General features: G+C 34.2%; 3 protein-coding genes across 3 annotated transcripts in view; all 3 read left to right on the top strand.

Annotated features, from left to right (window-relative positions):
- The first annotated feature begins 3,292 nt into the window (after positions 1-3,292).
- The window catches only part of LOC149037478 (fibroblast growth factor receptor 1-A-like), an 83,661-nt gene continuing 74,678 nt past the window's right edge, over positions 3,293-12,275 (top strand). The window contains exon 1 of the mRNA XM_089187846.1: positions 3,293-3,425. Coding sequence (XP_089043972.1) covers positions 3,392-3,425 — 34 coding nt within the window. The 5' untranslated portion in view covers positions 3,293-3,391. The remainder of the gene's footprint in view (positions 3,426-12,275) is intronic.
- LOC149037485 (lysyl oxidase homolog 2-like) lies at positions 4,000-5,901 on the top strand. The gene is made up of 3 exons (XM_089188337.1): positions 4,000-4,192; positions 4,853-5,125; positions 5,570-5,901. The coding sequence occupies exons 1-3, from the start codon at positions 4,174-4,176 to the stop codon at positions 5,899-5,901; spliced, it is 624 nt and encodes a 207-aa protein (XP_089044463.1). The 5' UTR covers positions 4,000-4,173.
- Positions 6,073-7,491, top strand: LOC149037484 (contactin-5-like). Its single transcript, XM_089188336.1, has 3 exons — positions 6,073-6,333; positions 6,511-6,795; positions 7,409-7,491. Exons 1-3 carry the CDS (start codon positions 6,198-6,200, stop codon positions 7,489-7,491), a joined length of 504 nt encoding a protein of 167 aa, XP_089044462.1. The 5' UTR covers positions 6,073-6,197.

The following is a 12,275-nucleotide window of genomic DNA, read 5'->3' as shown; positions in this document are numbered from 1 at the left end:
GTTGACATGATATTTAATGAGCATCCCTTAGTGTGATTATTTCATTTTAATTTCAAATTAAGGTTTTTTTTACTTCAATGGAATCTTCTTTCTTTGATTGAGAACTTTATCAAGGATTCTGTTAACTATTCAATATAGAAATGAATAAATTGACTTTTCAGATGATTATGTTTCATTAAAAATAATACTATCTCATTACTTTTCATGTGGACTTTGTGGAACAAATCAGCAAGTAAGTATCTTCATACTTTATTTAATGGTAAATGAGGATGTGACTTGTTCCTTGTCATGAGGATATGGTGCAGTAAATACCGCAATATGCAATATTGATTAAGTTCTAATCACGTCCTCATAATTATTCCATCGTATGATGTTCATCATGTCCATGAGAGCCAATCAGATGGCATGGATTACCAGTGATTTCAAAATACTATCCTTATTGATATAATAAAAATGACTTTTCTTTACATACCATCCTTATTGATATAATAAAAGTGACTTTTCTTTACATTATACTACATTATATTTATTATTATCATTTAAGTCCATGATATATTCGTTGGTGCGGAAACATGACCACTTTAATCATACCAAAAGAAACTGATTTCCTTTAATATTAATGCTATCTGATTTACATTAATTGTTGACATAATATTTAATGAGCATCCCGTAGTGTGGTGATTTCATTTTACTATCAAATTAAGGTTGTTGTTGTCTTTATTTGAATCTCCTTACTTTGATCGAGAACTCTTTCAAGGATTCTGCTAACTCTTCTATATCACAATGAATTAAATTAACTTTTCAGATGATTACTTGATTAAGTTCTAATCGCATCCTCATAATTTATCCATCATATGATGTTTATCATGACCATGAGAGCCAATCAGATGGCATGGATCACCAGTGATTTTAAAATACTATCCTTATTGATATAATAAAAATGACTTTTTCTTTACATTATATCACATTATGTTTATTATTATAATTTTACTTTGAAATTAGGGTTGTTATTTTCATTAAATCTCCTTACTTTGATTGAGAACTAGATTAAGGATTCTCATTACTCTTCAATTTCAGAGTGAATTAAATTAACTTTTCAGATGATTCCTTTTTTTTTACTTGTTATGTTGATTTTGTGGAACAAATCAGGTTGTTAGTGTCTTCATACTTTATTTAATGGTTAATGAGAACTTGGCCTGTTCTTTTTGATGAAGATATTATTTTATTATTATTTTTAACAAATAATACTATCTCTTTACTTTTCATGTTGATTTTGTGGAACAAATCAGATCGTAAGTATCTTCATACTTTATTTAATGGTTAACGAGAACTTGGCTTGTTCGTTTTGATGAGGATATGGTGAAATAGCTATCATTATATGCAGTATCGATCAAGTCTAGAAACATCCTCATATTTGTTCAATCCTTTAAAGGTATCACGCCCATGAGAGCCCACCTAAAAGGACTGATCATCAGTGATTTCAAAATAATACTATTATTAATATAAGAAAAGTGACTTTTCCTCGCATTATATCTATCATTATTATTTAAGTCCTGTATCAAGGATTCTGCCAACTCTTGAATTTGAGAATGAACAAAATCAATCCCTCACAAAATTACTCTCTTTGACCGAATAGTTTCTTTTAAGAGAATTCTTTTCATATATTGATTACTTGAATCCCCCTCCTTTTATTAAGAATTCTATCGTAGATTCTCCTACTTCGTAAATATAAGAATGAATTAAATTAACTTCTCTGATGATTACTTTTTTTAACAAACAATACTATCTCTTTACCTTCTATGTGGATTTTGTGGAAAAAATCAGCTGGTAAGTGTCTCCATACTTTACATAATGGTTAACGAGAACTTGGCTTGTTCTTTTTGATGAAGATATGGTGAAATAGCTACCGTTATATGCAGTATCGATCAAGTCTAAAGACATCCTCATAATTGATCAAACCTATAAAGTTATCACGTCCATGAGAGCCGATCAGAAGGGACAGATCAACAGGGATTTTAAAATAGTCATTATTGATTGAAGAAAAATTCCTTTTTTCATACTTTATTACACCCATTTTGAAATCACTGGTGGTCCCTGTAATCTGATTGACTCTAATTGGTGCGATTTATTGACGAATTGCACCCTTTTTTTGCTTTAAATCGCATCATTTTCCCAGCCAATGATGAGGCTACACTGAAAACAAAACAACCAATCAGATTCCAAGGCTTGTAATTGCAGGAAAATGAAGGACAAAGAGTATCATGTGGCAAATTTTGCAACCATTGTTTCGAAAACTCTCGTTTTTCCCCCAAAAAATGGATGAATTTAATTTCAAACTAGCTCAGTACTGCATCAATAAAATACTTGAACTGACCAAGTCCTGTACTGGGGCGATTTCAAAATGGATGTAATAAAGTGGTAATTGAACCTTGTGCCGTGCAATTTTGGTCTGAAATCATACTTATGATTTCAAATGAAACTCGCGCTGTGCGCTCGTTCGATTTTAAATTCACACATAGGATTTCAGCCCAAATTGCACTCCACTCAGTTCAATTACCATTGTGCATCACATTATATCTGTTATTAACATTTAAGTCCTCTATATATATTTTTTGTGCAAAAGTCACTACTTTTACAGTACAATAAGAAGGTATTTCCTTTCATATTGATGCTATCTGACCAGAGTGGAATCAGATCAAAAAACGATTATAAAATACTATCATCATCGGTATAAGAAAAATGACTTTTCTTCACACTATATAACACTATATTTATTATTGATATTTAAGTCCTGAAAAAAGGCTGGAATTGTCTGTAGGTATTTCCTTTCATATTGATGCTATCTGACCAGAGTGGAATCAGATCAAAAAACGATTATAAAATACTATCATCATCGGTATAAGAAAAATGAGTTTTCTTCACACTATATCACACTATATTTATTATTGATATTTAAGTCCTGAAAAAAGGCTGAAATTGTCTGTACATGTATCACAATCATCATTCTTTAACCTTTCACATACTAACATCAGTATGCGTATTCTCCATAGCACCCAAGTGAGCGTGGAAAATACCAGCCATAAGTTACAATGGTTATAACTCATGAATTCTTATAGTTATTTTAATTTGATGTAGTAAAAAACTCGAATGAATAGGCAATGTTTTGTGCATGCAATTTGCAATATTGGTAGGCAGTTCTTCTATTTAAAGCCGCTTTAACTGGCCAATCATTAAAAGTTCTCTTACGAATATAGTTGACGGTGGCTGGTCATCCTGGGGGTCATGGGATAGGTGTAGCCTAACTTGCGGTGGTGGATCGCACAGCCGAGTGCGCAACTGTACAAATCCTCCCCCACGGTGGGGCGGAAATCAGTGCCAGGGACATAGTGGCATGAGCCAATCTTGCAACACAAATCATTGTCCAGGTGAGAGTGTGTAATCAGTGTTAAACCAACAATCTTTTATCATTTTGATTGTTAATTTTGCTGCTTCCAGGTGCTCTATGCACCTTTAATTTACATAGTTTTTTAGATATCAATATTTAGTGGTTGCAAGGTTTTTTACCATATGCTGCTATTTAGATTTGTTAAAGTTCTGTTCATGCCTTATCTTTATTTTCTTCATTCAAAAGGATGAATGAATCGGCATTATATACGCATGCAATTTGCAATATCAATGTAGATATCAATGTTTAGTAGCTGTAAGGTTTCTAACATATGCTGGTATTTAGATTTTGTAAAGTTCCTTTTATTCCTTATTCTTATTTTAAACGGTCAAAATGGTGAATGAATTAGCAATATATATGCAAGCAATTTGCAATATCCGCGGGCCGTTCTTTATTTTATAACATATTTAACCAGTTAATCATGTTAACCTCTGATACGATGATATTTGATGATGGCTTGTCATCCTGGGGAGCATGGTAGAGCTGCAATGTAGCTCATGGGGGTGAATTGCAAAGACGAAATTTAAAGTTTTAAAGTTGTTTCTTAACGGCTTGTTCTTGAAACATTGTTAGTCAATGGTGGTTGGAATGAATGGAGTCCCTGGAGTATCTGCACTAAAACAGTCAATGGCATACAGATAAGGTTTAGAGAATGTTCCAATCCAGAACCAGCATATGGCGGGGAGCATTGTAATGGGAGCAGAGCACACTTAAGGGAATGTAACAAAATGTCCAGCTGCTACGAAGGTAACATGCAGATGGTAAAATCAGTGAGTCTGAGTTTTAATTACATAGGGTAACTTTAATTGAAATACAGACATCATGGATGGTCCGAAGTCTAATCATAGTTGGACCCCATATTAAAAAGGCTAAGTCCTGCCAAATGCCTTTGATGTTTAATCTACATCTTGGTAAATTGACCTTGTCCAAAATTAACATTAGCATTACATCGCAGCTTCATTACTATTATCATTATCATTTTCTCACTCATTATTATCATCAGGATCATCATCGTTATCGTTATCATTATCATACAATCCCTATTATTATTATTGCAAATGTCTATGTTACTTTAGTATCATCATTTATATTGTTATTATTATCATTGCAGTGTTCACTGTTGTCATTCATAAGCATTTAGTGCTAAATTTCTTGTCAATCACAACTGAAGTATTTAGTTTCTTGATAGAATAGTATGGGATGTCTGATGTGAGCGTATCAATTATGTTCTTTTTTTAAATTGAGCCTAGAAAAAAACTATTTAATTTGGGCTTCATGATTATGTTTCTGATATATAAGACTAAATACCTATTTGGGGCAATCATCGGCAAAATAAGTAAAATTTGTAGAATCTTGAAGAAGGCCTCTCAAGATATACATATACGTTTGTATTATTTCTTTTCTTAGTATTTCCACTGCGCTTTAAAACGAAGAGCAACCCGTCGGTTGGTACAATGGAAATCCACACAAACAGAAGCTGGAAAAAGCTTTGCACCAGTATGTGGAATAAAGTTGAAATAGATTTGACATGCATGGCAATGGGATACTCTAACAGCAGTGATTATGGTAGATGGTATGAAGACCGTGGCAATGTATCAGAGACATCTACTAATTTCAACTGCACCACCACTTTGACTAAATGTGAAGAAAGCTTCTCAAACAAACTGCAATTCTGCAAAGGTATTAATCAATTATGCATTTTGGGATCTGTTGTGAGATCTATTTCAGTCTGTACATCCTATTCTAGGTACCCTTATAGACTTGATCATAATTCCATTGGTAGACCTCACCAAAACATCCTTTCTTGCTTTGGTAATTGATTATGTACTACTGTTTTCTGGAAGACTGCTCTCTAAAAAAATATGATATATATTGACAATTAGGTTTTTTTGAGGAATAATTTAAATTGTTGAAGGCGTAAAGAGGCCCAAAAATGATACCTGAACAGCTGCCCATCAAAGAACCCGTACAGCTAAATTGGATTTCTAAACCTGTATGAACATCTTGAACTTTTAAATTTCTTCATAATCCTGCTGTCTCCTTCTCTTATCCATATTTCTTCCTTTTACAAATTCACCGTTAACTTACCTTTACTGATTGCTCAATATTTTGTGACTTTATAAGTTCCTGTTCGCTTGAATGGTGCAAATGTAGAGTATGGTGGTAGAGTGGAAGTATTTTACAAAGGGAAATGGGGAAAAATTTGTACCAATGTATGGGATTTCAATGATGCCCAAGTTATTTGCCGTCAACTCGGCTTTGAAGAGGCTCTTGCTGAATTCATTGGCTCAAACGTAGAGGATGGAAACGTTACTTCTGTAATGGTGGATGTTTCCTGCAATGGAGAGGAGGTAGAACTTGCATCTTGTGCACGCACTGATGGAAAGTTAAATGTCCCTGGTCAATGTCGAGGAGATGGGAAAGGTTCTCAAGCACTGTGTCAACCAAGTAAGTAAGATATTAATAACGTCGAGGTGGAAATTCCTAAAGGTGACTGGTCCTCGTGAATAGTCACATAGTTAAACATCAAAGATCAAGATATTATTAGTTTTGAAACAAACTAATGCCAAAATACTGAGACAGAATGAACTGATAATTGTGCTACTTGAAAACATTTCTTTCAGAGAACAAAGAAGTATTGGGAAAAGAGATTCTTTACTTTGATATTGGCAGCAATGAAATCCTTCACTGCTCAATACGTAACAAAACCAGTTTTGCGAGATGGGTCATTAATGGTCAAAAGGTGCAAAGGATGAATTCTTCTTCTAAGAGGGTCAAGACCACAGAAGATGGTAAACTGGTCATAGAAAATGTGCAGTTGTCTGATGGAGGAACATATGAATGCCACAGACTGGAATATGTTCAGTATTACACGGTTTACATTAATGGTAGGATCGAAAATCCTTTTCAACACATTTAGAAGACTTTAATTGCCTCATTGTAGAGTAAGTTAACATAGAAGTAAATGTGCCTGGCACTCACAATATAGACACACAATAGGAACTAGTTAGCTTTTCTTCATTGCGGCTTCAGTAAGTGGTAATTTTCTTTATTTATTTCAACAGCAAGATTCACTGAGAACACTAGAGACCAGCAGAGCCTCACTGCTTACACATCTGGTATTATAAACTGTGGTGCTGAAGGAACACCACGTCCACAGATAACTTGGAGTAAACAAGGAGAAAAGTTAGTACCTGATGGGAGAAGAGTCACTCAAATTCCCAGTGGCAGTCTACAGATTGATCCTGTTCACCCTGAAGACGGTGGCACATACGGATGTACCATGACACAAAATAAAGGATCAAAAAGGATCACAAGCAAACGTAAAAGCATTAATGTGTCTGTTATAGGTGAGTGAGTTATTGGAAAAATCTGAAACTGGTTCGGTCATTATACCAACACGTAATAATAGTAAAAATAGTGATAAAAACGTTATTTCAGTTTCAAACCATGAAGCCTGAGGAATCCATGCTTATAAGGGAACACAGACTAATACAAAATACAAAACTTAAACGACTAAAATATCTACCCTAAAATATGAATAGTACAAAATGCAGTCTAAAATATATTAAAGATGAAGCTAAACATTATAGGTGACTATCAATAGCTGATCTTAAGAATTTAGTCATTAAGTAGTTCAGTTGCATGTAGATAATGCTGGTAAGATGGGTTTCTGATTTCATTTGAGGTTAAAACAATCTTTGTTACTTTTTTTTGAAGGGCTTTTAATTTTTTGCCAATAGGCATTTCTGCAAGGTCACCTTATATGTTCCAATGATTTGTTGTTTTTAGCCGTTCGAAAAGGACTTTCATCTGGTTATTCAAATTAGTCAGATGAAAATGCATTGTCTAATTTATACACTGATGTTAGTAACCCAAAATGAAATTGCCCTTTAGGATATTTGTATTATGTGTGTATAACTAAGTCACTATGTTTTAACTTTTTTACTTGTTTATTCATAGTTCGACCAGAGGTGAAAATTTCAGGAGCAAGCAATCTAATCAGAGAAGGAGACACTGTGACTTTGACTTGTAAAATCATTTAAGGTCGGCCTCAGCCACAGATAACCTGGCTTAAGAATAACTTATCTGAAGGACACAACATGTCTCTCTCCTTTCATAAGATAACAGAGAAAGACGCAGGTCTGTATACCTGTGAAGCGAAAAATCCTGGAGGAATTTCTACTGAAAGTATCTATATTTCTGTTAAAGGTACATTTTTTTAGGTCTAAAATCGTATTCTAATCATTCAGTTATGTATGCTGCGGCCCAATGGACTCAGGACTAATTGTTCAGGGCTTAAGCGCTAGCCAGGATCATTATTCTGTCTTCTGGAGTGAGAAAATTCCTCCATCTAGTTGGAGGGTTTTCTTCTTGAAATCTCCCTTTTTTGACATTACCTTTAAAATTTCGAACCACATATCGATATTATACATATGTACCGGTGGTTAGTCGAGCAAGTTCATCTCTGTAATATCCTCGCAGATGACAGTCTTCACTTGTATGGTGCCTGACTCTCCAGACAGAAGTATTATGGAACTATTAAGGAAAATAAACAATTGATGAGAGGTAGTAATTAATTTCCGTTGCATGGTTTCCTATTATTCACTAGTCAGACTTAAATAGTCTGGCCCAAGCAATCAGCCTGGCTATTTGATGATTTACATAAATTGTTGAAAGTATATTTTATTTATATCCTGGGGAGGAATGAATTCATTTTACTATGAAATGATTGTTTTTTCAATTGAATCTCCTTACTTTTATCGATAATTCTTTTTGAGATGATTACTTTCTTTTAACAACTTAAATCATCCTTTTCCTTTCATGTGGATTGTGTGGAACGAATCAGATGGTGAGTGTCATCATACTATACATTATGGTTGGTAAGAATGTGGTTTGTTCCCTTTCATGAGGATATGGTGCAACTGCCATAATATGTATTACCGTAATTTCCGGTCGTTTACCCGCGGGTAATCTGTTGATTTTGCATTAAACGCGCGCCACTGCGGGTAATAGGGAGGTGCGGGTTATGTGACAATTTTAAAATCCAGTGGTAGTTAAATTGAAAAAAAGTATCACCAACATGCGTTTCCACCTCTCAAGTAAATTTTATTGTGTTAATAGTACCGCAAAGCGGCACGAAAACATGATGCCGACTCGAGTTTATTTCACGCATAATTAGTTGCGCGACGAACAAATTATTATCGGCACGCGTGAAAACAAAACCTTGATGGTGACAAAAATTATCCAAAGGTGTCCGGCGCATCAGTAACAAATTTCCATTTAACACTAGCTTGAGCTAAAGAGAATTTTCCCGTTTTAAGGGACTTGTTAGGCCCAATAGAACCGGAGATATCGATTTTTTCAGAAATCGCCGACAGTACTTTATAATTCAAGTTTTAATACTCACTCAGCTTTTTTTCAACAAATCAACATGGCGCTGAACGATCGCTCGCACAAAATGTGGCCACAAATTCGCATTCTGTCAAGTATGAAACGTTGAGATTTGGGCATGGGCCGCTAGTGTTTTTACTGTATAATCTTATCAATAAAGTACATGCTAATATTGACACAGAATTGTGCACGCGTCTGAATTTCTTTGACCTTTAAACTCGACAAAGACGCTTTCAAGTTTTCGAAAGTTGGATCAGACAACTTTTAAAAGACTGAAATGTATCACCTTAATGTCACGTTTTCGCCACCAAAAAGTTGAATAACAACGTGCGGGTTATCCACCAGTGCGGGTAATCTATTGACTTTTTTTTTCGCCGTATGCAATAATCGGCCGTTGCGGGTAATCGGCCGTGCGGATAAAAACGACCGGAAATTACGGTATTAATAAATTTCTAGTGACATCCTCATAATTTATCTATCCTATGAAGTCATCACGCCCATGACAGCCAATCAGATAGCACGGATCACCAGTGATTTCAAAACACTATTACTATTGATATAGGAAAAGTGATTTTTCTTCACACTATATCTCATATTTCTTATAATCCTTTCAGTCTTCTTCATATTTTGCTGCATTTCATGATATTTGTTCTAGCATCATGGCGAGAAATGAATTCATTTCAATTTGAAAGGATTTTTTTAATCAATTGAATCTCCTTACTTTTATCGAGAATTTTATCAAGGATTCCACTAACTCTTTAATATAAATATAAAAAAATTAACTTTTCAGATGATAACTTTCTTTTTAATATTTAATACTATCCTTTTCCTTTCATGTGCATTGTGTGGAACGAATCAGATGGTGAGTGTCCTTATACCTTACATAATGGTTAATGAGAATGTGGCTCGTTCCTTTTAATGAGGATATGGTACAGTAACTACCGTAATATGCAGTATTGATAATTTCTAGTAACATCCTCATAATTAATCCTATAAAGTTATCACGCCCATGACAGCCAATCACATAGCACGGATCACCAGTGATTTCAAAACACTGTTATTATTGGTAGAAGAAAAGTGACTTTTCTTCATTTTATATCTCATTATTTTTATTATTGTAATATGAGTCTTCTTCTTATTTTAACTGCGTGAAAGTGACTGTTTTAATTATACAAAAAGAAACTAATCTGCTTTTATACTGATGTTATCTGACCAGAATGGGATCGGTTCAAAATATCAGCCTGGCTATTTTAATGATTTACATAAATTGTTGACATGATATTTTATTAACACCTCAGAGAGGAATGAATTCATTTCACTTTGAGAGGATTTTTTTTCAATTGAATCTCTTTACTTTCATCGAGAATTCTATCAAGTATTCCGCTAACTCTTCAATATAAATATAAAAAAAATTAACTTTTCAGATGATAACTTCCTTTTTAATGTTTAATACTATCCTTTTCCTTTCATGTGCATTGTGTGGAACGAATCAGACGGTGAGTGTCCTTATACTTTACATAATGGTTAATGAGAATGTGTCTTGTTCCTTTTCATGAGGATATGGTACAGTAACTACCGTAATATGCAGTATTGATAATTTCTAGTAACATCCTCATAATTAATCCTATAAAGTTATCACGCCCATGATAGCCAATCACATGGCACGGATCACCGGTGATTTCAAAACACTGTTATTATTGATCGAAGAAAAGTGACTTTTCTTCGCAGTGTATCTCATTATATTTATTATTATCATTTGAGTCTTCGTATTTTTGCTGCGTGGAAGTGACTGCTTTGATTATACAAAAAGAACCTAATTTCCTTTTAAATTGATGCTGTTTGACCAGTATGCGATCGGTTAAAACAATCAGCCTGGCTCTTTTGATTATTTACATAAATTGTTGACTTGATATTTTATCAGCATCTTGGAGAAAAATTAATTAATTTTACTTTGAAAGTTTTTTTCTTTTTTTTTAATGGAATCTCCTTACTTTTGTCGAGAATTCTCTCGAGGATTTTGCTAACTCTTCAATGTGAAAATGATTAAAATTAACCTCGGAGACGACTACCGTAATTTCCGGGCGATTACCCGCGCGGCAGATTACCCGCATCGATCAATTTTTGAAATAAAGAGGAAAAAATTTTAAAGATTACCCGAACTGGCAGATAACCCACTCCCAAAGACAAAGGAAAATCGTCGACTCACAAAGTTCCTCCATTGCTTTTGTTGACATGATACCTTTAGCTTGCAACTAATAAATTTTCAGACTTCTTGCTTTCGATGCTCCATTGAGAATGATGCCACTTGTAAAAATCTGTTCTAAAAAAAAAAAACGATATCTCGAGTTCTAATGAGTCGAAGAAATCGCTTGACACGGGAAAATGCTCTTAAACTTAAGGCAGTGCTCGCTGAGAAAATTTCACAGATGCGTCGAATATTCTACTCTGTTAATTATGCAGTGCTATGAAATGAACATGTCGGCATTTTTTCCCCGCAAATTGCTCTGAAGCCTGATTTTTCACAATTATATTCTTTTTCTTTCAAGTTCATTAAAAGTGTAAGTGAGAATTATATTTTGAACTAAACAAAGAAACAAGCCGTGAAATTGACAGGAAAAGAAATTGAGAGTACAAACAAGATACGACGAAGGGCTGACGCTCGAAACGTCAGCTTTTTTACCCTTTCAGGTGGCTAATTTACGTTTTCAACTCAGTTGTTAACACTAAATTACCTGCTAAAAGCTTTGTTGTCGAGTTTTGGAGATATGTTTTCGATTTGCATCGGCTTTCATTGAGAGCATTTAAGTCTCTTATTACAATGAGCAATCTGCGCGAAATAAATGAGTTATTGCACAGGTTTTTAGGCTGGGTACCTAGTGGGTCTCATCATCCCTGTTTTTTTCTCCTTACAGTGTTAAAACTATACGGAAGCTTTATAAATTATCGTATCACCCGCACCTTCTTATAACGCGCGCCAACAACTATTTGTGGCAAAATTAAGAGAATTACTCTCGGGTAATCGGCCAGAAATTATGGTACTTTCTTTTAATAATTAATGCTATCCTTTTATTTTTCATGTGGATTTTGTGAAACGAATCAGATTGTAAGTGTCTTCATACTTTACGTAATGCTTAATGAGAATGTGCCTTGTTCCTTTTCTGGAGATATTGTACAATTTCTGAGTAATTGTCTCCTTTTACTAAAAAATCATACGTTTAGATTACACAAAGAGGCTTGAATTATCTTTACATACCTTATCTTTATTTGCAACGTTCAAAAGGTTGAATGAATCAGCATTATATGTGCATTCCATTTTCAATATCAAGTTAGATATCAATGTTTAGCAGTTGCAAGGTTTCTACAATATGCTGGTATTTAGATTTTGTAAAGTTTCGTTCATGCCTTATTCGTAATTGATACGGTCAAAATGTGGATT

The sequence above is a fragment of the Pocillopora damicornis genome, chromosome 11 (genome assembly GCF_964200805.1).
Source record: "Pocillopora damicornis chromosome 11, jaPocDami1.2, whole genome shotgun sequence".
NCBI lineage: Eukaryota > Metazoa > Cnidaria > Anthozoa > Scleractinia > Pocilloporidae > Pocillopora > Pocillopora damicornis.
Note: the sequence above shows the minus strand (reverse complement) of the source record. Positions and strands in the feature narration are given on the sequence as shown.

Coding starts and splice junctions, on each gene's coding strand:
- LOC149037485 (XM_089188337.1), top strand. Junction 5,126..5,569: donor CAAACTGCAATTCTGCAAAG/GTATTAATCAAT, acceptor TGACTTTATAAG/TTCCTGTTCGCTTGAATGGT.
- LOC149037484 (XM_089188336.1), top strand. CDS start 6,198: ATGAATTCTTCTTCTAAGAGGGTCAAGACCACAGAAGATGGTAAACTG. Junction 6,334..6,510: donor TTACACGGTTTACATTAATG/GTAGGATCGAAA, acceptor TTATTTCAACAG/CAAGATTCACTGAGAACACT. Junction 6,796..7,408: donor CATTAATGTGTCTGTTATAG/GTGAGTGAGTTA, acceptor GTTTATTCATAG/TTCGACCAGAGGTGAAAATT.